Genomic DNA, 27,155 nt, shown 5'->3' with positions numbered 1-27,155 from the left:
CCCTTATCGGATATATAGTTTACAAATATTTTCTCCAAAACTTAAGAGTTGAGTATTGTTATTGCTAATTGTTATAACAGAACCTTAAATAGGGAAGTTACATGATCAGAGCAGTGATTCTATAAAGATTTGTCTGATGGTGTTTTCTAATACTGATTTGCAGGGAGAAGGCAAAGGGTTGGAGCCATTTTCACTCCAGCTACAATGAAAGATTTTGACTTGGATGGGGTAGTGAGAATGGCAAAGGTATAAAAGAGCTTTTGTAAAACATCCACTAGTGTCTTGAAATGGTGGTTGATAGAAAAGGAAGAATCAAGGATGTTTTTAGTTTGTGAGTGTGTTGTAATATAATACAATCATTAACAAAAATAAAGAAGTTAAGAAAGGAAGTTGGATGGAGTTTGAGTAAAATGATAAGTAAATGTGGTTTGGAACTTAATGTAACTGGGTTGACATCATGTAACCTAGTTGGAAAACACCAACCAATTCTTGAAAATAAAGAATTCGAATTCAGATTAAAGGATAGGACTAGAAATAAACTTGTGATAAATAAAAGAGGATGTAGCCTGAAAGTGAGGGATGGAAAAAATATTCCATACAAATGGAAATAAACAAACAAAAAGGCTGGGGTAGCAATATTTATATCTGACAAAATAGAGGCCATAACAAGAGAGAAAAGAAGATCACTACATAATACTAAAGGGATGAATTCTACATAACCCTAGTAAACATATATGCACCCAATATAGGAATATATATATATCTTATGAACTTTAAGGGAGAATAAACAGCAGTACAGTCATATTAGGGTACTTTAATATCCCAAGGCTATCATTGGATAGGTCTTCCAGACAAAAATATCAATAAGGAAAGAGTGATCTTGAAAACACACTAGATCAGATGGATTTAATTGATATTTACAGAACATTTCATCCCAAAACAGAAGAATATACATTCTTCTCAAGTGTACATGGAGCATTCTCAAAGATAGACCACATGTTAGGACACAAAACAAGTCTGTACAAATTCAAGAAGCTTGATATAATACCAAGCATCTTCTCAGATCACAATGACATGAAACTAAAAACCAACTATAATAAAAACATCCCCAAACATTAAAACACATGGAGGCTAAATAGAATGTTATTAAACAATGAATGGGTTACCAGTGAAATCAAGGAAGAAATAAAAATTACCCAGTAACAAATGAAAATGAACACACAACAACCCAAATCTATGGGGCAGAGCAAACGCAGTCCTGAGAGGGAAGGTCATAGCATTATAGGCTTACCTCAAGAAGCAAGGAAAAAATCTCAAAGAAACAATCTAGTCCTACACCTAAAAGAACTAGGGGGGGTGGGGGGAGTGGGTGGAAGCCCAGAGTAAGTAGGAGGAAGGAAATAATAAAGATCAGAGTGGAATAGATATGGAAATAGCATTCAATAAATCCAGTGCCCATTTATGATAAATGCTCTCAGCAAAGTGGGAATATGGGGATCATCCCTCAACACAACAAAGCCATATATGGCAAACCTACAGTCAACATCATACTTAGTGGGCAAAAGCTAAAAGCATTTCCCTTAAGATCAGGAACAAGACAGGAATGTTCATTTTCACCATTCTTATTCAACACAGTACTAGAAGTCCTAACTACAGCAATCAGACAAGAAGAAAAATAAAAGGCATTCAAATTGGAAAGGAGAAATAAAACTGCCATTATTTGCAGGTGGCATGATTTTATACATAGAAAACCCTAAAGACTCCACCAAAAAAAACCTGCTAGACTTAATAAATGAATTTGGCAAAGTAGCAGGACATAAAATTAATATCCAAAAATCAGTGGCATTTTTATGCACCAATAATAAACTATCAGAGAAACTAAAAAAAAAAAAATATCCCATTTACTATTACAACAAAAATAAGGTACCTAGGGATAAACTTAACCAAGGAGGTAAAGACCTGTACTTGAAAAACTATGGGACATTGGAGAAAGAAATAGAGGAAGATACAAACATGTAGAAGCATATACTGTGTTTATGGATTGGAAGAATTGGTAGAATTAACATCATTAGAATGCCCATACTACCCAAAGAAATCTATAGATTTGATGTAATTCCTATTAAAATACCAATGGCATATTTCACAGATCTAGAACAAATATACCAAAAATTTATATGGAACCACAAAAGACCTCGAGTAGCCCCAGCACTCAAGAAAGTAGAACAAAGTTGGAGGGATCATAATACTGGATATCAAACTATATTACAAAACCACTGTAATCAAAACAGCGTGGTACTGGCACAAGAACAGGCACATAGATCAATGGAACAGAACAGAGGGCCCAGAAATCAACCCAAGAGTTTATGGTCAATTAATATTTGACAAAGGAAGCAAGAGCATATAATGGAGTAAAAACAGTCTCTTCAATAAATGGTGTTGGAAAAATTAGACAGTTACATACAAAAAAAAGAAACTAGGCCACCAACTTACACCATACACAAGAATAAACTCAAAATGGATAAAAGACTTAAATATAAGTCACAAAATCATAAAAATTCTAGAAGAAAATAGGCAATAAAATCTCAGACCTCTTGAGTAGCAATATTTTTACCAATATATGTCCTAGGGCAAGGGTAACAAAGGAAAAAAAGCTTCTGCACAGCAAAAGAAACCATCAACAAAATGAAAAAGGAACCCACTGGCCTTCACTGGTTTGGCTCAGTGGATAGAGCATCGGCCTGTGGACTGAAAGGTCCCAGGTTCGATTCCGGTCAAGGGCATGTACCTTGGTTGCAGGCACATCCCCAGTGGGGAGTGTGCAGGAGGCAGCTGATTGATGTTTCTCTCTCATCAATGTTTCTAACTCTCTATCCCTCTCCCTTCCTCTCTGTAAAAAACCAATAACATATTTTTTTTTAAAAAAAGAAAGAAAAAGGAACCCCCTGTATGGGAGAACATATCTGCCAAGAATACATCTGATAAGGGCTTAATTTCCATAATATATAAAAACTTATACAACTCAACACCAGAAAGACAAAAAATCCAATTTTGAAGTGGGCAAAGCCTTGGCTGGTTTTGCTCAGTGGTTAAAATGTTAGCCCATGAACCAAAGGGTTGCTCCAGTTCAATTCCCAGTCAAGGGCATGTACCTTGATCAGGTTTGATCCCCAGCCCTGGTCGGGGCATGTGCAGGAGGCACCCAATAAGTGTGTCTCTCTTCTCTCTTCTCTCTTTCTCTCTCTCTCTCTCTCTCTCTCTCTCTCTCTCTCTCTCTCTCTCTCTTTTCTCCCTCCCTTTCACTCTCTCTAAAAATCAATGGGAAAATATCCTCTGGTGAGGCTTTAAGAAAAAAAAAATGGGCAAAGGAAGGACCTAAACAGATACTTCTCTAAAGAATACATACAGATGGGCAATAGACATATGAAAAAATGCTAAACATCACTAATCATCAGAGAGATGCTAATTAAAACTACAATGAGGTATCACCTCATACCTGCTAGAATGGCTGTCATCAATAAACCAACAAATAACAAGTGATGGCAAGGATGCAAAGAAAAGGAAACCCTAGTGTCCTGCTGGTGAGAATGCAAAATGGTGCAGCCACTATGGAAAACAGTATGGAGTTTCTTCAGAAAATTAAAAATGGAACTGCCTTTTGACCCAGTGATCCCACTTCTGGGAATATATCCTAGGAATCTTGAAACACCAATCAGAAAGAATATGTGCACCCCTAAGTTCCTACAAGCATTATTTATAATAGCCAAAATCTGTAAGTAGCCCAAGTGCTCATCAGTAGATGAGTGGATAAAAAAGCTGTGGTACATTTACACAATAGAATACTATGGAGCCATAAAAAAAGAAGGAACTCTTACCCTTTGCAACAGCATGGATGGACCTGGAGATTATTATGCAGTCAGAGAAAGACAAATATTACATGATCTCACTTATACATGGAATCTAATGAACAAAGTAAACTAATGAATAAAATAGGTCCATAGGCGTGGATGCATGGAACAGACTGACAGATCTCAGAGGGGTGGGAGGTGGGGGAAATGGAATGAGATTAACCAAATAACTTAAATGCATAGACCATGGACATAGACAATAGTGTGGTGAAGGCCTCGGTTGGGTTAGGGGGTGAGTGGAGGTGGGCAAAGGTAGGGTTAATGGAAGACATCTGTATTAGTGTCAACAATAAAAAATAAATTTAAAAAATAATAATAATACTGAATAGTCACCATCCTCATATGGCACATGGTTTAGAATGTGAGTGGCTGGGGCCTGAGAGGGGACTGAGCAAAGCTGGATGACAGTGAATGAAGCAAATATGACACATGAGGACCTGCTCACTAATATCAGTGACTTCAGGTGGATTTCTTTACTTAAAATTTTCACTTAGACATAATTTCAGACTTGCAAAAATGTGGCAAGGGAAGTACAAATGGTTTCCAGATACCCTCCACCCAGAATCCCTATTTGGTAAGATTTTACTACATTTGCTTTCCACTATATTTCAAGGGTGAAATCTGTGTTGATGTATTTTGTTTTCTGAATTCTCCTAAAAATGTTCCCCTGTATCAGAACCCCTCTGGCAGGAACCTTCCTATCACAAAGGCTATAGACTTCCTTCCCCTCCTTGCCCCACCCTCTCCCTTTGCCAAGAGCACAGAAGGGGAAGAAGTGTGCACTTGGGGATGCTGCCAAGACAGAGAGACTGTGTGAAGAAGGAAGGAGTCGCCTGAGCAGAAGGAGTGTACTCTCAAGAGAAAGGGCTCTGTCCACCACACCACGCATAAGACCACCAGGAAGATCCCCACTGCAAACCAATCCAACCTTTCAGGGAGAGAGCAGGTAAGTCATGTCCTCTCTGCAGATTGTTGGCTCTTCCCCAGTTCCAAGACCTTCAGGGACACCTGTCCTATCTGTCAGTTCCTGACATAGTCTTTGAAAGACTGAGGCTTCTGACAGCTGAAGTCAGGATGGCCAAGACTACTAACTAAGGTGCTAGGGAGCAAGAATCATTTCAAGGCTAAGGGTTTTCAAAGTCCAGAAAAGGATTTAGTTCATTAGACAGAATTTAGGAGGCCACAAATGGGAACAGGGCTGAGGCCCAGAGCTGAGGGATGGATGGGTGAAGGAGAGGCAATGTGCCACGTTCAAAGGCTTCCAACCAGCACAAAATCCTATCCATCTTTGGGCCTGTGCTGGGTCTCCTCCTTGTACCTGTCAATGGCATGCCTGCCTTCAAACCCCCTCCCAAGGGTGCTCTGAGAAAGTCACTGGCATATGTCCTAGTGGAGAGAAGTCTTGTCCCCAGACACTGATGGGGGTACTGTGCTCTAATCCCCACAGGCCTCCTCATCTCATCATCATGAACTGGTGGTGCATGATCATCTCTGGGCTTATCGTGGTGGTGCTTAAAGTTGCCGGAGTGACCTTATTTCTGCTTTATTGTGAGTATTTGAGCAACCTCTTACCCCAACTCCATGTTGTCTTGTTCTTGGATCTTTTCTCAGAATGAGTGGTTAAATGTATAGATTAAGTGCCCAAGTCTTTCCACCTGAGAGCAACTGACAATACCCTTCTCACTTCCCAAAACACACAATGGGCCAGGTTCCTTGCTCTACCTTGGAGACATAGAATTGACTCAGAACCCCACACAAAGCTTTCATCCTAGAGCATTAGTTGGGTAATCTGAGCTGAAATACTCAGCAGTGCTTGCTACTGTTGCTAAAATCTGAAAATTCAGCTGCAGTTCATCCTATTGTTGGAGCTGAAATATAAGATAATGGGTTTTTTATTTTTATTTTTTTAATATATTTTTTATTGATTTTTTACAGAGAGGAAGGGAGAGAGAGAGTTAGAAACATCGATGAGAGAGAAACATCGATCAGCTGCCTCCTGCACATCTCCTACTGGGGATGTGCCCGCAACCCAGGTACATGCCCTTGACCGGAATTGAACCTGGGATCTTTCAGTCCACAGGCCAACGCTCTATCCACTGAGCCAAACCGGTTTCGGCGATAATGGGTTTTTTAGAAGGGAGGCATTTCCTTCTGTGTACACAGAAATGAATTCATCTGAATGCTTAGAAAGAAAAGCCTCCTATCAAGGAATTTTACTGCAATTGCAGCAAGTAGAATCTTCTCCAGCCCCAGAAGCCAGAAGGGAAAATAAATGAGGAAGGAAATGTAGTTTAGGAGGCCGTGGTTGGGTAAGAAGTATCTTCCTTATGACCCAATCCAAAGGTACAACTTGTATCACATCAAAGAGCAGGAAGAAAATACAAATATAAATAAGTGAATGTATTCACAAAAAACATATACGTACATGTCTTTGTGGACCAGAGTCAGACAGTTCTATATTTTCCATTAAAAGTCACAGTGACCTAGCAGCCCCTGTGGGGATGTTTGTTATATTCATCCCACAGTTGAGGCTGAGCCAATAGCTGATTTTCTTTGCAGTCCCACAGATTTTTGGCCAATGTAATGACAGCTGCAGTCCCACAGAGAGCTATGGAACAGGTAACACGCATGACAATAATCTCTTCTCCATCTCGTTCTAATATGCTGAATTCTCTTTTGAAACCTTTCTCAAGGACTTTTCCCAAGAAGTTCTTTGGCAGGAAATGTGCATAAATATCTGCTAATTTATAAGATATATATATATTCTGGGATGTACATCTAATGTACAACATGGTGACTACTGTATTCTATACTTGACAGTTGCTAAAAGAGTAGATCTTAGATGTTCTTGCTGCAAAAAAAAAAGTGGCAATTTTGTGAGGTAATGAAGGTGTTAGCTAACCTTATTGTGGTAATAGATTTTGGAGTATATATTGTATTAAATCATCACACTGTACAACTTAAACTTACACAGTGTTATATATCAATTATATCTCATAAAGCTGAAAAAAATAAAATAAAATAAATGCAACACAGTCAGTGAAAAATCTTCTATTTGGTCCCCTTCCTCTTATAATTGGGAAACCAAGACTAGACTGGGTGAAATTCCTGGTCCTTGGTTTTCCTCCTGGGTCTGAGGAGGGAAATTAGTATGGAGTCACTATGATGTAATGTGAAAGTACTTAGTAAACTCTGACATGTTGTGCACCTAAAGGAATTGTTATAAAGAAGTCCATTCCCCCCCACACACACACACAAAAATTGCATTCAGCATCTTTTTGTGTGCCAAGCACTATACCAGACCAACCAGAGAAGAAGAATAAAAACAGGACATATTCATCAACTACAAACACAAGGCACGATGCCAGAGCTATGGGGGATAAAGAGGTGGGTGAGGCACGGCTCTCCTTCCTAAACCGACCTCTCCCCCTCACTTCCTCTTAAGACACCTACTACTTTGTACATCTTTAAGAGAATAACTGTTTCTTGTTTGTCACAGACAAACAAGACACTCAGTACACTGAGTTAGTTACATGAAGGAAATACTCATGAAATATTTATGGAGTTCTGTTCAGTTACGATCCCCAAACCAGGTTATTACATATCACACACACTCACACACACACACACACACACACACACACACACACACCTTTGAACTGGAGACTGAGATAAAAAGTGAGTGCTAACTTGTATGCTTTATTAATATAAGTGTAAGAAGTAGCTGTCTGGGTCCATTAAAGAGGTCTTCAACCACAATGGACAAATAATTGGGCCATTGAGGATAAATTTTACTGCCTCTGAAGCCACTGCAGCTTCCTGCTCAGGCGGCCAGTGTTCCCAGGAAAAAATGAGGCCTCTTGGAGGCCTATAAATTCTCCTACTTAAATTCAAATAAATATTTGCCTCTTCTCTGCCCATAGGAAAGCTCTGGAATGTTTGCCTGCCTTCTTGTCTGCCCATAGCTCTGGCCCTGAAACTTGCTCCAGTTAGCCACAGTCCTTAGCGCTGATGAGTTCTGATCAAAGAAGGCTCCAAATGTTGCTGATCATGAGTTTTCATAAAGGGTTTGAGGTACCAGAACTGGAGAGAGCAGCAAAGATGCTGTGTAGAGCCTGGAGGGGAAGTGGTCCAAATAGCTCTTTGGATATAACAGTGTCAAATGTGAACATGAGAAAGGAGCAGGAGGTTTCCTTCTGATACTAAATCCATCCATTCTTCTTCCTGTCTCCTGTTCTTTCTCTCAGCATTTCACACCCACATCACACCAAAAAATAAAATAAAATAAAAAAGACATGAACTAGAGCTTGGGGTGTGGGACATGACAAATAATGGTAGTAGTTTGATGGAAGGTTCCAAGAAAAAAAATCTCTGAAAAATTCTAGCGCAAAATGACCAAGAGCCCCTGTCACCTCTATTGTCCAGGGACAAATAGTCACAGGGACTTGAAGCTGCTCTGAGTCTGTGTGTTATATTCATCACAAGCCTACCTTAAGGTTTTCTTTTCCTTTCAGTCCCACAGATTTTCGGGAATGGTAATGACAGCTTCAGTCCCACAGAGAGCTATGGAACAGGTAAAGAGCATCGTTATAACTTCCTCTCCACCCCCAGGTTCTTACGTAGTAATTTCTTAAAGACTTTTCCCATTGCCTCCTTTCTTATGAAACTCTTTTGCTCAAAGGAACCCATAAAGACCTTCTAATTCATTCCCTTTATGTTATGCATAGGGATACTGAAATTAGACTGGATGAAATTTCTTCCTGGATTGAAGATGATTTGTTTGAATATAATTGTTATAAAGAAACCCATGTCCCACTACATTATGACTCAGTTCCAGGGCTCTCACCTACAACCACTAATATCATGCTCTCTTCTCTTGGATTTCCTTAGTCTGCCCCAGCAGGTGGGATTTTCATCAAGGAAGATGCTTTTTCTTTTCCACCTCTGAAATGTCTTGGAACAAAAGCAGGGACCTGTGTGAAGCACAAGGATCGACTTTGGCCATTGTCAACACACCAGAGAAACTGGTGAGAGCATGAGAAAGATACAGTAATGCAGCCCACCTGACACCAGTCTCAGTGGGAGGAGGGGTGGGACAATTTCACTGGTGGAGCTGGGGTGAGGTGGGGGATGAAGAGGTGGCTGTCTGGGAGCTCAGGCTCCTTGTTCTGAACCTGGAGCTGGGGTAGCAATGGGGTGTGCTCCTCAGGTCCATTTGGGCTAGTGAAATCCATGAGGCACAGCAGTAGACTGTTATCCTGGGGATGGGTTGGGACATTTAAAGTGCAGGGAATGACCAAATGAGGTGATGTGTATCAAAATTGTTTAAGAAATATAGAATACTTTAAAGATGTACGCTATTAATGTATCATGCCAGTCTGCCTCATTAATAAGGAAGATGCCAATTAACAAAATGAGTAAAACACAAATAATCCTATATAATGAGGCTAATATGCAAATCAACCAAACAGCAGAGCGACCAGTCGCTATGGAACACACTAACCACCAGGGGGCAGACACTCAACGTAGGAGCTGCCCCCTGGTGGTCAGTGCACTCTCGCATGGGGAGTGCCACTCAGCCAGAAGCTGGGCTCACAGCTGGCAAGCACAGTGGTGGTGGTGGCAGGAGCCTCTCCTGCCTCTGCGGCAGTGCTAAGGATGTCTAACTGAGAGCTTAGGCCCACGGGCTCCTGGACTGACAGAGGGCACAGGCCAGATTGAGGGACCATTCCCCCCCCCCCCCCACCCAGTACACGAATTTCATGCACCAGGCCTCTAGTTAGGTCATAGAATTGGGATTGCAGTATACAATTATGATAATAGAAAAGCCAACACTATGCAAAAAAGCTTTGTTTTAGTATCTCCTTTTATGCTCATAACAATTCTGAGGAAGAATTATTATCTGTAGTTTATATATAAGGAAATTAGGGCACAGAAAAGTAATTTGGCCAAGGCCATACACCTACTAAAGGACAGCAGATGGAACTGAGATCTCTCTACCTCCAAAACCCATACTCTACTCAATTTTAGACCCTAATATATTTTATTTTGTAGTTGCCTCTTCAAACCCTAAGCATTTGCTGAGTGCTAGACATTGTGCTACATACAGTAATCATGCTTCTTTCCCCTCTATCCCTTCACCCTTCTTCTAAAAAATACTCCTGTTATTGAGAAGAATTTGTAAGAGGGTCTTCTGTGAATCTGGGATGTAGATGTCCAACAAAGAGCTAAGAACCTCCATGGGAAGGAAAAGTACTTTAACATAGAGAACCAGGAGCAAGAGAGTGGGGAGAAAAGAAAAAAGATGAAAGGAATGGGACAGAAAGTCAATAGTCTCATTGTCTCTACTAACCCTTATGTTTTGTGGCATCTCAAGTGTGGTCCTTGGCATTCTCTACTACTTGGCATTCTCCACCATGCCAAACCCAGAAAAAGCTCATCACACCAGTGGTTTGCTGATGATTCTCAAGTGTGTATCTCCAGCTCAACCTTCTCCAGCTAGCCTTCTCTAGACCAGTCTCTCTCTCTCTCTCTCTCTCTCTCTCTCTCTCTCTCTCTATATATATATATATATATATATATATATATATATATATATAATTTCTCCTTTGATGTTTCAAAAGCATCACAAACTCACCATATTCAAACTGAGTCGTTATATTTTACTCCAACTGTTCTTCCTCTTGAATTCCAAATACTTGTGAGTATTTGTGTCACCCAAAAACAAATACTGACAGTTTCTGGGACTTGATCTTTTCTATTCTCTCCTAAATTAATTGCTAACAAAATCCTTCCTTATCTTCCTATAGCAATAATTCACCTGTCATCTGGATTTCTTCAAAATTCTTCTAACTCCTCTCTTTATCCCTAGTTTTGACCTGTCTTACCTATCCCCCACAGAACTGATATAATAAAATATGTAAGGTTTTTAATTGTCTGTGCCATTTGCCAAATTAAAATGGGTTAAAGTCCAGCTTCCCTAGCATGACATATAGTACAGCCTCTGCCTTCTGCCAAAGGTTGTGTGCCCGCCCATCTCCCTTCTAGCTCTGCACCAGCCACATTGAACATCTTCTAGTTCCTCAAATGCTCCAGGTTGCTGTGTAGTCTGCTGTGATCTGATGCCCCCTCTTCCAGAAAGGATAAGTCCTGTCCCATGTTTTTGCCTGAAAAACAGCTATCTCCCCAAATTCATTTCATATATCACTTCACATATAGTCTTTCTGGAAAACCCCAAATCCATGTAGAATTGGTCACTTCCCCTTTCTGTCTGTGCCAGATCTAGCATGTATCTCCTGGGACACCTCACTATGCTGGTTGACTCATTATCTTCTCTTATTAGACCTGTGTATCTTCAATGTGTTTGGCATGACTGAGGTTTTAGAAATGGTGGTGAAATCTATGCACCTCTTCCCAAAAACATTACATAGGCACAGTATTTTGAATAAAATTCTAACAGCTTCATAGATCCCCTTGGAAACTATCCATGGTTTCCAGCAAAAGGGCTAAAGGTTAAGAAACCTTGTTTTAGACCAGAGATGGCGAACCTATGACAAGCGTGTCAGAGGTGACATGCGAACTCATTTTTTGGTTGATTTTTCTTTGTTAAATGGCATTTAAATATATAAAATAAATATCAAAAATATAAATCTTTGTTTTACTATGGTTGCAAATATCAAAAAAATTTATATGTGACACGGCACCAGAGTTAAGTTAGGGTTTTTCAAAATGCTGACACGCCGAGCTCAAAAGGTTTGCCATCACTGTTTTAGACCATGGGTCAGCAAAATTTTTCTTGAAGAGCCAGATAGTATATGTATATTTCATGCTTTTTGAGTCATAAGGTCTCTGTCACTACTACTTTACACTGCCATTGTACCTCGAAAGCAGCCATAGACAATATGTTTAAAAATGGGCCTGGGTGTATTCCAATAAAACCTTTTTTACAAAAATGGGCTACAGTCTAGATTTGGCCCACTAGCTGTAGCTTGCCAACCCTTGCTTTCGATAATAATTTCTTCAGGAGAAATGAATTTGTTTCCATATCCCTAGCATTGTACAATGCCTGGTGTGTAATTGACACTCAAATGTTTGTTAAATGAGTAAATTTGCTAATTAATGTTTTAAAATAATAAAATTAGATATGTTGAGGAAGGAGAACATTGAGAAAGGAGGAATAAAGGCAACAGCCAAGGGGATAGAGAAAATATCTAAGTGGATTCAGATATCCACTAATTGTGGAAGGTATATGAAGAGTACAGAAGAGGCCAGGAGATCCCAGACTTCTGGCTGGGGTGATTTATTGTTCATTAATTAACTATGATGTCTTGGATTAGCACCAAGTTATGAAATACTCAATAAACACTGATTATTTCTCATGGAATTATCTGCTTTAGCAATACTCTTTAAATCTCCCTATTTTCTCAAAGAATTCACTTGACCTCAAAAACCTCATTCAGAATGTAAAATTTCTGGCAAGGAAAACAATCCTGTGCAGAGAGAATCAAATAAAGGTGCATTTGAAATTGCCTTTTTTGAGATAGTATAGGGCAGTGGTCAACAAACTGCGGCTTGCGAGCCACATGCGGCTCTTTGGCCTCTTGAGTGTGGCTCTTTCACAAAATACCACGTGCAGGCACACATGTACAGTACAATTGAAACTTCGTGGCCCATGCGCAGAAGTCGGTATTTTGTGGAAGAGCCACACTCAAGGGGCCAAAGAGCCGCGTGTGGCTCGCGAGTGGCAGTTTGCCGACCACTGGTATAGGGAATGTGTTAGAAATTGAAATCTTTAGAGCCCTACAGCAGACCTATGCAGATCTACTGCACCAGAGCCCAACAGCCTGTGTGAACAAGAGCTCCAAGTGGTCCCGATGCTGTGTGTAGACCGAGAATTACTTCTCTAGGGTTTATGTTGAGTGTCAGCCACAGAGTCCTCTTACCAGCCTTCCTTGTTCCCAGAATCAGATATGATCATGGGCCCACTAGCCCCAGGAAGCAAGAGCAAAGAACCTTCTGTTGAACTGTTTGCTTGTTTTTTAATTCCTAGAAGTTCCTCCAGGTCATAGCTGGAGCTGAGAAGTATTTTATTGGCTTACTATACCAGCAGGCAACGAAGAGGTGGCATTGGATCAACAACTCCATTTTCAACGGCAAGTATGTGAACAACCCACATTTTTCTAGGGAACTTTGTTCACTTCAGGAGTCCAGATCTGAGATTCAGTGGATTTGTCCTGGAAGAGCACAAAGCTCAGACCTAGTTCTCTGTTCTGTTTCTCTCCTTTCTTCCAACCCATCCATTCCCAGAGATACATTTTTTGGTAATTTTTTTATTATGGAACATACCAAACATTTCTAAATAGAGAGAAGAATATTCATACAACAAATTATTTTGTTCAAATTAGGATCCAAACAAACCCACATACTAGTACATACCATTTGTTTGATCTGTCTCATAAGTCTCTTTTAACCCACAGATCATATTTTATTACTAAGTTCTGACCCAGATGTGGCTTCTTTATCCAAAGAAAGATAATCATTAGCAACTTGTCTCTGTCTTAAAATTATAAACTTTAATTCCCAAGAGCTATCTCCTATCTTTCATTCCATGGACATACATTGGTGGAGAATATGGCATTGCCAGTGTACATCTGAAGAGGCTGAATCAGATAGAAAGCAAGTCCATTCCCTGCCTGTAACTAGGCTTCCCACAGAGGAGTGGAAATTAATATTCACTGTCAAATAAATGCCAGACACTTTACACATGTCATTCCTGCACTGATTCCACAATGATGCTACAGAAAAAAAGCTTTTGTTAATCCCCATTTCACAGACAGTTGGATGGAGGATAAGTGACTTAGAAATGTGTTGAATGTCACCAAGCTGAGAATTGATGGAGCCACATTTTGATCCCACATACACTTGACTTCATAACTCTTGACCTTTCCATGAAGCCAGACTCTTTCCAGTCAGACTAAAAGAGCCTGACTGACGGAAAAAGGAGGTGTGAGAAGGCCAATGAAGTATTTCTTTCCTAAAGCCACCTGCTGCCTAGAGCAAGAAGTATCTTCCTCCTCTCAGTCCTCCTGCTGTGCACATAGTACCTTCAGTACTAAAACATTACTTCTGGGAGGAAGTGGAACAAATGACCCATGTGGTGCTTCTAACCAAACACAGAGTGTGTCAGTCCAAGACTGTGAATCCATAAACATTCACACGAGAGTTGACAGGAAAGGGTCAGTTTGGAGATGGATTTGGGGATAAGAGGGGGACTGGAATCAGAAAAAGGCAGGACTGAACTGATGGGCCTTAACCATGTTGTTTTCTCATTCAGTATTACCAATCAGATTCAGAATTTCAACTGTGTGACCATAGGCCTAACAAACACATTTGATGCTGCATCATGTGACGTTTTGTACCGCTATATCTGTGAAAAGCGTGCCAAAGAAGAACCAACATACTCATGAAGATAGCAAAAGAGAACATTGATAATTGGGACTGATCCAAGAAATAGAGAATATCAAATTACTGTGTCTGTCTTCTACGGGTTACTGGCTGAGCTCCCTAACCAATCCTCGGGGCTAATGCACGGGCCCCTTTACAGATATACTTGCATGTACACAGCTGAGGCAAACCCCCCATTCTGAGCCAGTAATTCCTCAAGAGTCCATTTCCTGTGAAAGTCGCATCTGTGATTCTTTTTTATCTGAACAATTCATGAAGTCAATGATCCCTTCGTGCATCTGTAGACTAGAAGAGGCCTGGCTGTTTGGGGGAATGAGCTTCTGTATTCCACAAGGGGGACTGGATACTAGCCATCTCCAGGAAACATGAACAGTTGTGTGGAGGCATTTCAGTTGGTATAAAGACAACTATGTTTCTGTAGAACTGAGCATTTCTCATTGGTCAACAGGGCTGAGCCTGTTGCTAGGGTCTGTCTGATCCTCAGAGCACCTGGCCATCCTACCAGGGAGAAACTGCAGACTGCGCAGGTGTGAACCTTACTTAGAGAGTAGCAAGGGTGGAAGATGGATAAACTCCACTTCTGTGCCCTCATCTCTGTTCCCAAGAGACCCCTCCACACACCCTTCATCCCTGCCCCTGGTCTGAACTGAGATCAGGCTCTGGGAAGGACTCTTGGAGCCGAGCTTGGAGCAGAGAGAGTGTTGTTCCAGGGAATGAGGAGGAGTCTTGGCAGGCCAGGAATCTGCTAGGAAACCCCTTTTAAGACAACCCAACCGTCAAGATGATCAAGCTGACTGATCTTCAACAAAGCTCTAAGAGAGACTCAACCTAAAAATGTTCTTGGTCTTGGCCTGAATCTGCATTTTAACAGATTCTGATTATCTGATCATATGTGTTAAGTATATTTTAACAAACTGGGGTCGTCTCCTGGGCCCCAGTGATCACAACATATGCCTCTTTGCAGTTCTGTAGCGACCCTGCCAGGTACAGCTTTGCACTGGTTGACATCACACTGATCCCAGACAAGTCCAGCTGATCAAGAATTAGAAAAGAAGGGAAGGGGGTTGCTCAAGGAAACATTGGGTGGAGGCAAGGAGTGGGCATATAGGAGAAAGGGCACACCAGGAACAAATGGAAATCATTCTGGAAGAAATAAGAGTCCATTTGGCCCGATGGGAAGGAAGGCAAGAAAGAGGTAGAAAAACCATGGGGTATCCTGTCTGTTCTCTGAACTCAACATAGGCTACAGACCCTCCTCAGTGCATGGAAAAGAGAAGAGAGATGCCCACGGGTTTTCAGTAGCAAGAATTAAACCATGAGAGACTGTACAAAATAAATGGAAATTATAGTCACCTAAGTAAAATGCTTACCATTTATGTCTAATAAAATAAATGTCATTAGATGAATGTCAAATTAAATTACTGTCAGTTTTACTTTTATTATTATACCACTAAGCTCTGTTCCTGTTACTAAGCGTCATAGTTTTTGGTTAATTAGCATGCCACTTATTTATAATTTTAAAAAATGATATAATTAGAACTTGCTTGAAGGAGATTGCCAGAGACAATTTGTGTTTGGGGTAGAGTGGATGTTGGAATTATATTAGTAGTCTCATGGTGTTCGCAAAGACCAGTGCTGCAGTTGAGGAGGGAGGAAAGGCTAGGTGTGTGGTAAAAAAAAAAAAAAGAAAAAGAAAAAAAAAAGAAAAAGCAGAATTCTAACCAAAGTTAAGCCCCAGAATTCAAACAACAGAGTGAAAACCACAACCGTCTGTTTTGAGAAGGGAGAACTGTGGTTGCCACACTTCCTATGCAATGACAAGGAGAGATTGCAAACCTTTAGAGTCCGGAAATGTAGACATCTAGTGATTTCCCTAGGAGACAGCTCAAATTTTCCCCAAGATAAGGAGGTGTTCTATCCCAGTTCTAAAAGAGGTCCCATGAGCTTGGCTGTGGTGCTGGTGGGGAGTATATAGGAAATATGTAGACTACGGTTTAAGTTTATTACTGGGGGCAGGGGTGGTCAGGTATTAGGATAGATAAATGTCACCTTACAGGATAGCAGCAGTGTGGTTTTCATTTTTTTATTATATATATTTTTAATCCTCACCTGTTTATTGATTTTTAAAGATAGTGGAAGGAAAGGGGGAAGAGAGAGAGAGAAAGAAAGAGAGAGAGAAACATTGATCGGTTGCCTCCCATATGTGCCCCAACTGGGGTTGAACCCACAACATAGGTATGTGCTCTGTCCTGAAACCGAACCCACAACCTTTTTGGTTTACAAGACAATGCTCCAACCAACTGACCACCCAGCTGGGCTGTGGTAGAGTTTTTTTAAAAAGCAATGTAAATCTAATAAACCACTGGATTAGAGTTTTGACTCTGCTTCCAATATGGTATGGGAATCTGTAGAGAATTCTTATGTTTTCTGTGTCTTAATTTCCTTATGTATAAAATGGGGCAGTAATCTCTCTCTCACAAAATTCTTGCATATGATAAATAAGATCCTCACTATGTGTCTCAATGGTGATAAACAATAGGGGAAGCCCTTAGTGGAATATTTGCAGTTAAGACCTTTATCTTAGAATTGGCTCTTCAATTTGACTTTTCATTCTCTTTATAGTGTCCTTCGATGCACAAAAGATTTTAATTTTGATGAATTCCAATTTATCTATTTTTTTCCTTTTATTGCCTGTGCTTTTGGTGTCATATCCATTAAATCGCTGTCAAATCTAGTGTCATGAGACTGTTCCCTATGTTTTCTTCTAAGAGTTTTATAGTGTCAGGTCTTATAGCTAGATCTTTGATCTATTTGGATTAACCTTTGTGTATGGGATAAGGTAACAATCCAAATTCATTCTTTTGCATGTAGATATCCAGTTTCTCCAAGTGCCAGGTTTTTAATCTCATAAGATTGAAAATAATGTTCTATATAATTTTTTCCTTCTTGAATCTAATTATAAGCATATATCTAGATTACAGAAGCAACAGACTATAACAAAAGCAAATTACTACATGAAACATTACCCTATCTCAGACAAACATAATCTTACACCCCTGGATTGAAGTTAGGCATTGTGGTAGATTATATTATTGTTCACAAACTCACTGTCCCTCCCTGCAGGAGGACAATCCTTTTCTATCCTGCTGGTAGCAGGCTTGGCCTTGTCACTTGCTTTAGCCAATGAAGGCTGACCACAATTTACCATACTCTTCCCCGCCCCCACCCCAGTTGGAGGTTGCCCCATTAGCCTGGACTATACAGAGGACAATGAAGAGCACAGAGACAATTGACCCATAGTCAAATACTGGGAACAGAATAAACATTTACTGTTGTGAGCTATGAAGATATTTGAGGTTGTTTGTCATCATAACATACCTAGACTATCTTGATGCAAGAATGAATATCAAGTAGTTCACATAAAGATATACAATTAGCATTGCACAAGTTAGCAATGTAGGTTATTTAGCACACTGGTTAAGCAGATGAACTCTGATGCCAGACTGCCTAGGTTTGGATCCTGGGCCCCTACATACTAACAATGTGACCTTGGGCAAGTCCCTTCCTATCTCTGTACCACAGCAATGCTTTTCCTAAGCTTGCAACTTTTATGTTAAAAACTAAAAATATTTCCTAAAATATTTTGATTTAACAGGTAGCTCCATTTACCAAGTGTCTTCCAGTTAGAGAAATATGTGTATGTAAATAAGCAGGTATTCCTGTATAATAGAAGAAATAAATACATAAATTCATAAATTAAAAAGGGTGAGAGGCTGAATTACTACATCCCTAAGACACAAAATAAATGCAATTATTTTATTTTTATAGGCAATACACACATGATTACACAAATAATAAAAAAAAAATCTTAAAAGGCATGCAGTGAACAGTCTTGCTCCCTTCCCCATTCTTTGTGCCCATCCCCCTACCACAATCCCATAGGCAACCACCTATTAGTTCCTTATCATGCTGTTAACAAGCAAATCTATATATATAAAAGCCTAAGTGACTGTTACGACCAAACAACCAACCCAATCCGAACAACCAGAAAAACCAGTTGACCGGTCACTATGACATGCACTGACCACCAGGGGGGCAGGCGTTCAATGCAGGAGCTGTCCCCTGGTAGTTAGTGCACTCCCACAGAGGGAGTGCTGCTCAGCTGACCGACCAGTCACAGTAGCCCGCCAGCCTGGCAGCAGCCACTCCCTCCCTCAGTAATCCTGCAGGTCCAATCTCTGGAGAACAGGCCAAGCACCCATGGACCAGCACCACTGGCATGATCCCAACAGCGCCACAGGCCTCCTGGAAGTCAGCCTTGGGCACCATGGCCGCTTCCCCTCTCTAGATACTCCACAAGGAAGAAACAACAAAAAAGTGGCTGCCAGGTGACTTCCAACAACTGGCACAAATGTCAGTGGGACAGATCCAGATCCCAGGCCAGCAAAGGCATTTTACCGCCTGCCCCGAAGGGCTGATTGTGTCCCCCCACACCCGGACCCCACCCGTGCATGAATTCGTGCACCGGGCCTCTAGTATAAATATAAATATGCAGCAGGTCCTGGGCAATTTGTTACAATGTTGCCATAGGAACTTAACTCTAATTTATATCAATTCACTTATGGCAAAACTGGCTTTATACTACATCATTTTGCCACTGTTCCATGGACCTATCAACAACATTAAGTGAGGACTTACTGTACATTCTTTTCTACTCCGTCCTTACACAAAAGGCTGAATACTGAAATTCAATGTACTTTCCTTTTCTCACTTACCAATATGGCTTGGAGATCATTTCTAACCATTGAAAAAAAGAGCTTCTTTATTCTTTTCACAGCTACATAACATTTCATTGTACAGATAAACATAATTTTTTTAACCAGCTACCTGATATCCCATTCAATTACTTATATTACAAAAATGTTGTAGCAGATGAAACTGTGCTTATGACATAAGCAATGGAAACAGTGGCTGGAACAGAGTGGGACAGACTAGGGGGAGGGCAAGGTTGGGAAATGCAGGAAATGAGGCATGAGAACAGCTCAGTGAAGAGCTGGATAATAGCACCGTAAACTTGGGGGATGGGAGGAGCACAGGAAAAGGAGAACTAAGAAATACAGTGGAAAATCAGAGCCACAGACAAAGCCTATAAAGAGGAATCAGGAGAGAACGTGGGCAGGAGAGGACAAACAAATGACGGGGACAGGAAGCAGCAGAGGGTGGTGTCACGGACCATGAAAGGGCTGGAGAATGTGGGAAAGGCACTTCTTCTCAGTCTGGGAGCCAGCTTGGTTTGTCACTTCAGCCCCACGCAGCAGCTCTGTTGCCCCACCTCCTTTGTGACAGGCAGCATGATCTGGGGCCTGTCAAGTGAGAGAATAGCTCCTTACCTATCTCTTCCTCAGAAAGTTCACGACTTAAGAGATGTGTCTGTATGTAAAAGTCAAACCACCCTGGGATTGCAAAGGTGCCCAGAATTGTGGAATGAGTTCCTTCTCTATACAATGCAGAGAAGAAATGAGGCAACAGGACTTTGGGAAAGAAAACCAACGAAATATGTTTGAGCGAGAAAAGGAATAGAGAGCTTTACATGTAGGACACAAAGCACAGGACACATTATGGGAAAATGATTCGAAACCTAGAATTAAGTAGTCATTCAATTCTTCGGTTGGAGAATATTTTGTCTAGCCTTTTCTGTTTAGAAATCTAAATATTGCATATATTATTTTTACATTTAGTTTTTAAACGTTTTACTGTGAAATATCTCATAACTTGAAAAAGCATATGTGTGTGCGCACACACAGAGTAGAGCAAAAGTAGTTTACAGTTGTGAGTATGCAAAACAAAGAGTTTATTCTTGTATTATTATTTACTAATTATTGTATTATTTTCCATACAAACAACTGTGAACCTGCTTTTGCCCCACCCTGTATATGTATATATAACAAATTGGATTTTAAGATAATAAAATGAATTTTTTGAGATAATAAAGTAAATTTTCAAGTTAATAAGCAACCACATTAAAAACCATGGCCATGACTTAAAAGATAAGACTTCTGTTGCACATAGACTATTTGATGATGACAAGATGCAGTGCCAAAGATAAGTAAGTACATTTCAGTTTATTCTAGAATCCATAAGAGTTTCCCCATGTAAAAGCCTTAGGGCATGAGAATCCTGCCCCCATCCCAGCATGCACCCTTGTCTCTCAATTCACAGGACATCCTGTCTCCAACTGCTCTGACCTACCATCCTGTCTACTTCCCTGCTCATTTTTACCACCACCCTTCTATCCTCAACGGCCTTAACTGTCTTCTATGCTTGTTATGCAATGCTCTGCAAAATACTTTTGAACAGTTACAAGAAAGTATCCCTAACCAACCCCACCCAGATATGGTTATTTCTTTCCTTTGTATCCTCCAAGACAAGGCTCTATTTGCATTGTATTCTAAAGTTTTTTTTCTCCAGTTATATTTATCAGTTTGGGGTTGTTGTTGGGAAGTGGGGTCTAACCAAGACACCATCACAAGAAAAGAGCTATTCTGAGACAAAGTAATGAGTCTTTCCCTAACTTGCTGGCTCCCTGGAGTGGATTACCCAGCTCTTTCCATTATTGTTATGATGAAAGCCATCCTCCACCTCTCATTCAATAAAGCTCTGAGATTTCTCATTTCCTCCAGCTCTGAGATTTTGATGCCTCTGGTCCCCAGATGACAACAGAGAAGTGGGGTCCAGAAGGAACTTCCATCTGTTCTGTATGGTCTCTACCCTGGGGCTAGAATATAAGAAAACAGTTGCTATAGAGGCAACATCCTTCACATTCTCAAGTCTATAATTCCAGCAGGGGAGACAAGACCTAGGCAGTTTGTGCCTCTAACCAAACTGCCATCGTCTCCATCTCATAGAGCAACTTGGAAAATTCCAAATAGCCTACCTGCTTGTTTGTGACATTCCATTTTCTCCAGAGCCCTGGGATACGGAAAAATATTAGAAGACACCAAAATAGATCACATGGAGTTCCTTAGGGTGTCTAGGCTCCTTCCCTTGACCTTGAGTAATGGCCATGCAGATTTTCACTTAAATATCTTCTCTTCTTGGGCCCTTTTCCACTCATCCCTTCTAATGCAATACATGGACAATTTCACTAACTCTTTTAGACTGTATTTTTCTTTCTATTGGCTCTCATCAATATCTCAAATCAAGTTATACATTTACTTGATTATTCATTTATCATCAAAATCCCACATTAGAAAGAAGTACCTTGAAGGCAAGTTCTTTTTCTTGTATCACCGCCAGTGATAAAAAGAGAGTCTACCAATATCTCATATGACTGTCAGCTGATTTCTCAACAGAAACGATGCAGACCAGAATGGAGTGGCAAAGATATTCAAAGTGATGAATAGCAAGAACCTACAACCAAAATTACTCTACTCAGCAAAGCTATCATTTAGAATTAAAGGTCAGATAAAGAGCTTCACAGATAACAAGCTAAAGGAGTTCATCACCGCCAAACCAGTATTATATGAAATGCTGAAGGGTATTCTTTAAGAAGAGGAAGAAGAAGAAAAAGATAAAGATAAAAAATATGAACAAAAAAGTGGCAACAAATACATATCTATCAACAAGTGAATCTAAAAATCAAAGAATAAAAAATCTGATGAACAGAATAAACTGGTGAATGGGATAGAATCAGGGGCATGGAAATGGAACAAACTGACAATTCTCAGAGGGAAAGGTGTGTGTTGGGGGGAGAGATTAGGCAAAGATCTTATATGCATGTATGCATTACCTATGGACACAGATAATATGGTGGTGAGGACCTGGGGCAGGGTGGGAACCAGGTGGAGAGGAGCTATGAGGGGAAAAAAGATGGGCATAATAACTGTAAAAATCTCAATAATAAAGATTTTTTAAAAAGAAAATAAAACTTGAAATCAAACCAGAAAAGAAGATCTAGAGAGCATAAGACATAAGGAAAAATCATTGTTCAGTTTATGATATCTGTAGGGGCATGTGATGGGAAAAAAGAGAGGGTGAAAGTTCAAGGAAATTTTTTAAGTAGGCAAATCTTTATGAAAGAAAAAACAAATTGAGAATTCGAGCAATACCTGTATAAGTATATTGTTTATAAATATGTACCAGCAGAAGTAGTTGAACATAGCTGCCTCTGGTTATGGATTATCACTGGTTATCACTATATGAATCATTTAGAATTATTTGATATTTTTTCTTTTTTATTGTGGTAAAAATGCTTAACATAAAATTTACCATTTTAACAATTTTAAGTGTACAGTTCTGTGGCATTAAGTACATTCACATTGTTGAATAACCATCATCACTATCCATCTCCAGAACATTTTAATCATCCCAAGCTGGCACTCTGTACCTATTACTTAATAACTCCCATTGTCCCCTTCCTCACACCCTTGATACTCATCTTTTTACTTTCTGTCTCTATTCTAGTTACCACATATAAGCGGAATCATGCAATAGCCATCCTTATGCATCTATCTTATTTTACTTAGCATAATGTTTATGATATTCATCCATGTTGTAGCATGTATCAGAATTTTATCACTTTTTAAGCCTAAATAATATTCCATCGTAAGCATATACAACATTTTGTTTATACATTCATCAGTCAAGAGACTTTTGGGTTATTTCCACTTTTTGACAATTGTGAATAATGCTGTTATGATTGTGGATAATGCTGTTCTCTTTTATTACAAAGTCTTAAGAGTTATTAATAGTAAATTATATAAATACGTGGGTATAAAAGTAAGTGTTCAGGTATGGCACATGAATGGGAAAATCCCCAGGGTTGGGTTGACTGCTCTGATTCAGAGCTTACAGTTGCTAACCACTTGTGGTGTAGCTGAGTGGGGCACATGACGTCAGGCACAGTGTTCAAAAACAATATAGGCTCTTAGGATGGCAAGGACAGAGGCTGAGGGTATAGCGGATGAGGATTCTAACCTACTAGGATGACCTGATAAAGGTATAGGACTTCTTAGGAGTTGCAAAGCTATGAGACAACTTGGTACACTGGTATCATGACAACAGAAAGATAGAAAATATGAAAGTAAAGCCACAAGTACATGCTGATGAGAGAATCAGGAGCAAGCCTAATGTCACAGAGGAAAGACAAATATGCCTTCATTTAAAATGAGACATAGATTACAGATATGAGAGACAGAGGAAAGATTGACCTTCTACCATCAAAGAGCCCCTACTCAACACAATGGTCAGGCAGAAAATTTACAATCATACATTAATTGAGAGAGTATATTCCTTGGGGATTTCACTATAGATTCAGCAGTGTCCCAATCAATATCCCAGCAAGCTTTGTTGTAGATATATACAAAATGATTCCAAAATTTACATGGAAAGAGAATGGTAATAGAATAACCAAAACAGTTTTGAAAAAGAAGAGTCTTTTTTAATATTATTTATTTATATCACAAATTGATCTAACCACATGTATACATATATTCACCTAAATATGATGCATATTGATATCTCCAACACTACTAGTAATCTACTACTAGATGCCTTATTCTAGCCTTCTCTCCTTGCTCATCTGTAACTTTCCTATCCACGGTGAAAGACCCAGGCCCTACCAGCTGCCATCCTTTATTTATTTGCTCAGCTGTAGTATACACATCCAGCAATTTCAGATTTGTTAACTCATCCCCCCAGTGAGAAACGACTTTACTGACAAGAGTACTATGATTGGGCATGGTTCCTTTTCCTAACTTAGTCTTGTAGACTCCAGTCTAAACACTGCTTTTCAAAGTCACTTCCCTTTTTCCTCACCACCTCGGTGAGGTCATCTCATATATTTATAATGTTGGGAAGGCTGTCTTATGTGCACAGTCTTTTGTCACCTACTTGGCAACATAAAAATGGCAGAAATATTGATAGACAAGAGTGGTGTAACAGAAACTGGGATGGAACAATATGGAAACTGAGACATACAAATTATGGAGCTGTGTAGAGCTGGAAGACAGTTTGGTAAACCTGGTCATTGTGAGGGAGGGGAGGGGAGAAAGGAATATAGAAATGTAGTTAACAGAGAAAGGAGATGAAATGCTCCATGTCAGGGTGGAACAATGTGAAAGGATGCCTGTTTTCTGCCCTCCATGCAACCTCCCTCAGCCAGGGGCATAGTAAGTTCAACTCTCCCTTGTTACTTTAGCACCAAGAATACAGCCCCACTGCCCTTCCACATTTGGGGCTAGCATGATGATATGAGTGATGCCAGGCAAGAAAATGTCTCTTTCAAGACCTTCCCTCCACACCCTGAAGTGTCTGTATCATCATCCAGCCCTGAGGTTAGTAAGAGGTCAGGGCTGTGGAGTGAGTTCACTCTCACTACTGCCAGTCAAGAAAATCTACAGGGAGGTACTGTCACTGTTGGACCTTGGGGCAGAAACCTCAAGAAATGGTTGAAGCCTGAGGCTGGACTTGGGATCATGCAGAGAAGTAAAAGAGGGACCTTTAGGCAGTGAGATCATGAAATCATAGGACAATATAGGCGAAGATGACTCCAGCCCTTAGAATCAAACATTTAGGTCAGCTGACAGAAAATGAAGTATCCTTTTCTTTGCATTTTCCAGACAAAGATCTGATTGTTCTAAAAAAAATCACACACATTTTGTATATCTACATTTGTCAAATTTATATTGTAAGACATATAACTACAGAAGTATAGATAAATGTATTCATTGCACTTAAAAGTTAATAAAGTGAACTCACATATAGGAACCATCCAGTTACAAAATGGAACACTTCCAGTTTCTTAAAATTCCCTTGTAGATTACAAACTATTTGTTGATGAAAAGGATCATTTCAAATTTGAATTAGGGCTTTCAGATTACTCGGTTCCATGATGATGAGTCCATGATTGTCTTTAGGACAGAACTAACCCTTGAGGAGGTGACAGCAGCGTTTCATGACATCTCGAAAGGCCTCTATGAATTTGTCATTCCGGAGGGTGAAGATAAATGGGTTCAGAAAAGGAGTCACTACTAAAACCATCACTGATGCTACCCTGTTGTATTCAGCTGCCTGTGTTTGCTTGGGTTTCACATAGAGGAACAGGCAGGTGCCATAGCCAATCACAACAACGGTGAAGTGGGAGGCACATGTGGAAAAGGCTTTCCTCCGGCCAGAGGCTGAGGGGATCTTGAGGATGGTGGAGATGATATAAGTGTAGGAGACAATTGTAGGGATCAAAGAACCAACAATAATGAAGACAGCCATTAAAAAAAGAATAAGCTCTGTGAAAAGGCTGTCATCACAGGATAGTCTGAGTAGCTGCCCTCGGTCACAATAAAAATGGTCTAACACATTCGATTTGCAGAAGGTCAGCTGAAACGTGGCATAAACTGGCCAGATTTGAAAAAGGAACCCAAACACCCATGACATAATTACCACCCAGATGCAGGTGTGGCTGTTCATAATGATGTTGTATCTCAAAGGGTTACAGACAGCCACATAACGGTCCACAGCCATCACTCCCAGTAATACCAACTCCGACGTGCCCAAAGAAAGGTACAAGTACAGTTGTGCACCACAGGCAGTCAAAGATATAGCCTGCATCCCAGGGAGCAACAAGCCCCAGAGCATCAAGGGAACAGCAACAGATGTGATCAGGATCTCTAGGACAGAGAGGTGGCCAAGGAAAAAATACATGGGGGACTGCAGACGTTTATCAACACAGACAGTCACAATGATGACTATGTTTCCCATTAATGTCACTGAATAGAGAAAGAGGAAGACAGCAAAGAGGATATTGTGTCGTTCTTTGGAGCCATAGAAACCAAGGAGATAAAAATCAATGGCACTAGAGTAATTCTTCAACATTTAGTCCTGTGTTGTTGCTCTTTATGAAATCTAGAGAAAAAGAGAGAGAAAACATGTTCACAATTTCAAAAGACTTCAGAAAACATTTCCTCTGCTCTTAGGCTCCCCATCATGATCAAGTGGGCTCATTTCCTACTATTCTTTGTATAAGATTGATGCTAAATGTTTTATGAGAAACATATAATATATGAAGACAGATGTATATGTCCAAGAAGATGAACAAAGTCACCAATACCATATCCCAGGCATAAAAACCTACCCACCCCAATATGCACCCTGTCCCTTAATTCACTAGACATCCTACCTCCAACTCTGCTCTAACCTCCCACCTGTCTAGTTCCCTGAGCATAGGTGCTCATTTTTACCACCATTCCTTCCATCCTGAATGCCCTAAGTCACCCTTCTGTACCTGATATGTCCATGCCCTGCCAAACTGCTGCATCTCAGCAGTTACAAGGAAGTCTTCCTAGCCAATCCCACCAGACTTGATTACTTCTTTCCTGTGTTTCCTTTAAACGTAGGCTCCATTTGCCTTCTGTTCACCTAATGTTTTCACTGCACTCTTCTTTATCATCATTTCTGCCTGTTAGTAGGGCTGCTGACAGGGAGGTGGGTTCTACTCAGGACATTATCCTAAGAATTATTTTGAGACACAGTATTGAGTCTTGCCCTGACTTCTGGGGAGCTGACTCCCTGGAATGGATTATCCACTTCTTTCTCCTTATTTTTATGGTATAAAGCCATCCTCCACCTCTCACTTCAGTGAATGCGCCTCCTCCAAGTAGGAAGAGTATCACCAGCTCCCAGCTGGTGACCTCTAGCTCTGAGATTATGATCCCTCTTGCCACCAGATGACAGAGGGAGTCGGGGTCCAGAGGAGTGCAGAGGAGGCTTGGACTTTGATCCCCAACTCCCATC

The 27,155-nt window shown here is 40.3% G+C and overlaps 2 protein-coding genes across 4 annotated transcripts; one reads left to right on the top strand and one right to left on the bottom strand.

The window, feature by feature from the left end:
• Positions 1-4,708: 4,708 nt before the first annotated feature.
• CLEC5A (C-type lectin domain containing 5A) lies at positions 4,709-16,042 on the top strand. Of its 3 annotated transcripts, none has more exons than XM_081102222.1 (7): positions 4,709-4,851; positions 5,353-5,453; positions 6,465-6,524; positions 8,420-8,479; positions 8,796-8,932; positions 12,955-13,061; positions 14,239-16,042. In XM_081102222.1, exons 2-7 carry the CDS (start codon positions 5,372-5,374, stop codon positions 14,369-14,371), a joined length of 579 nt encoding a protein of 192 aa, XP_080958348.1. In that variant the 5' UTR covers positions 4,709-4,851; positions 5,353-5,371; the 3' UTR covers positions 14,372-16,042. The 3 variants fall into 3 exon arrangements, with proteins under 3 accessions (XP_080958348.1, XP_080958350.1, XP_080958349.1); XM_081102224.1 differs by having other exon boundaries at positions 12,955-13,057; positions 14,239-16,036; XM_081102223.1 differs by lacking the exon at positions 6,465-6,524.
• Positions 16,043-25,292: 9,250 nt separating this feature from the next.
• OR9A4 (olfactory receptor family 9 subfamily A member 4) lies at positions 25,293-26,237 on the bottom strand (the record flags this gene model as incomplete). Its single annotated transcript, XM_081101694.1, has 1 exon — positions 25,293-26,237. One exon carries the CDS (start codon positions 26,235-26,237, stop codon positions 25,293-25,295), a length of 945 nt encoding a protein of 314 aa, XP_080957820.1.
• Positions 26,238-27,155: the final 918 nt, after the last annotated feature.

Source organism: Myotis nattereri, assembly GCF_964212035.1.
Source record: "Myotis nattereri genome assembly, chromosome: 11".
In the NCBI taxonomy this organism is placed as follows: Eukaryota; Metazoa; Chordata; class Mammalia; order Chiroptera; family Vespertilionidae; genus Myotis; species Myotis nattereri.
Note: the sequence above shows the minus strand (reverse complement) of the source record. Positions and strands in the feature narration are given on the sequence as shown.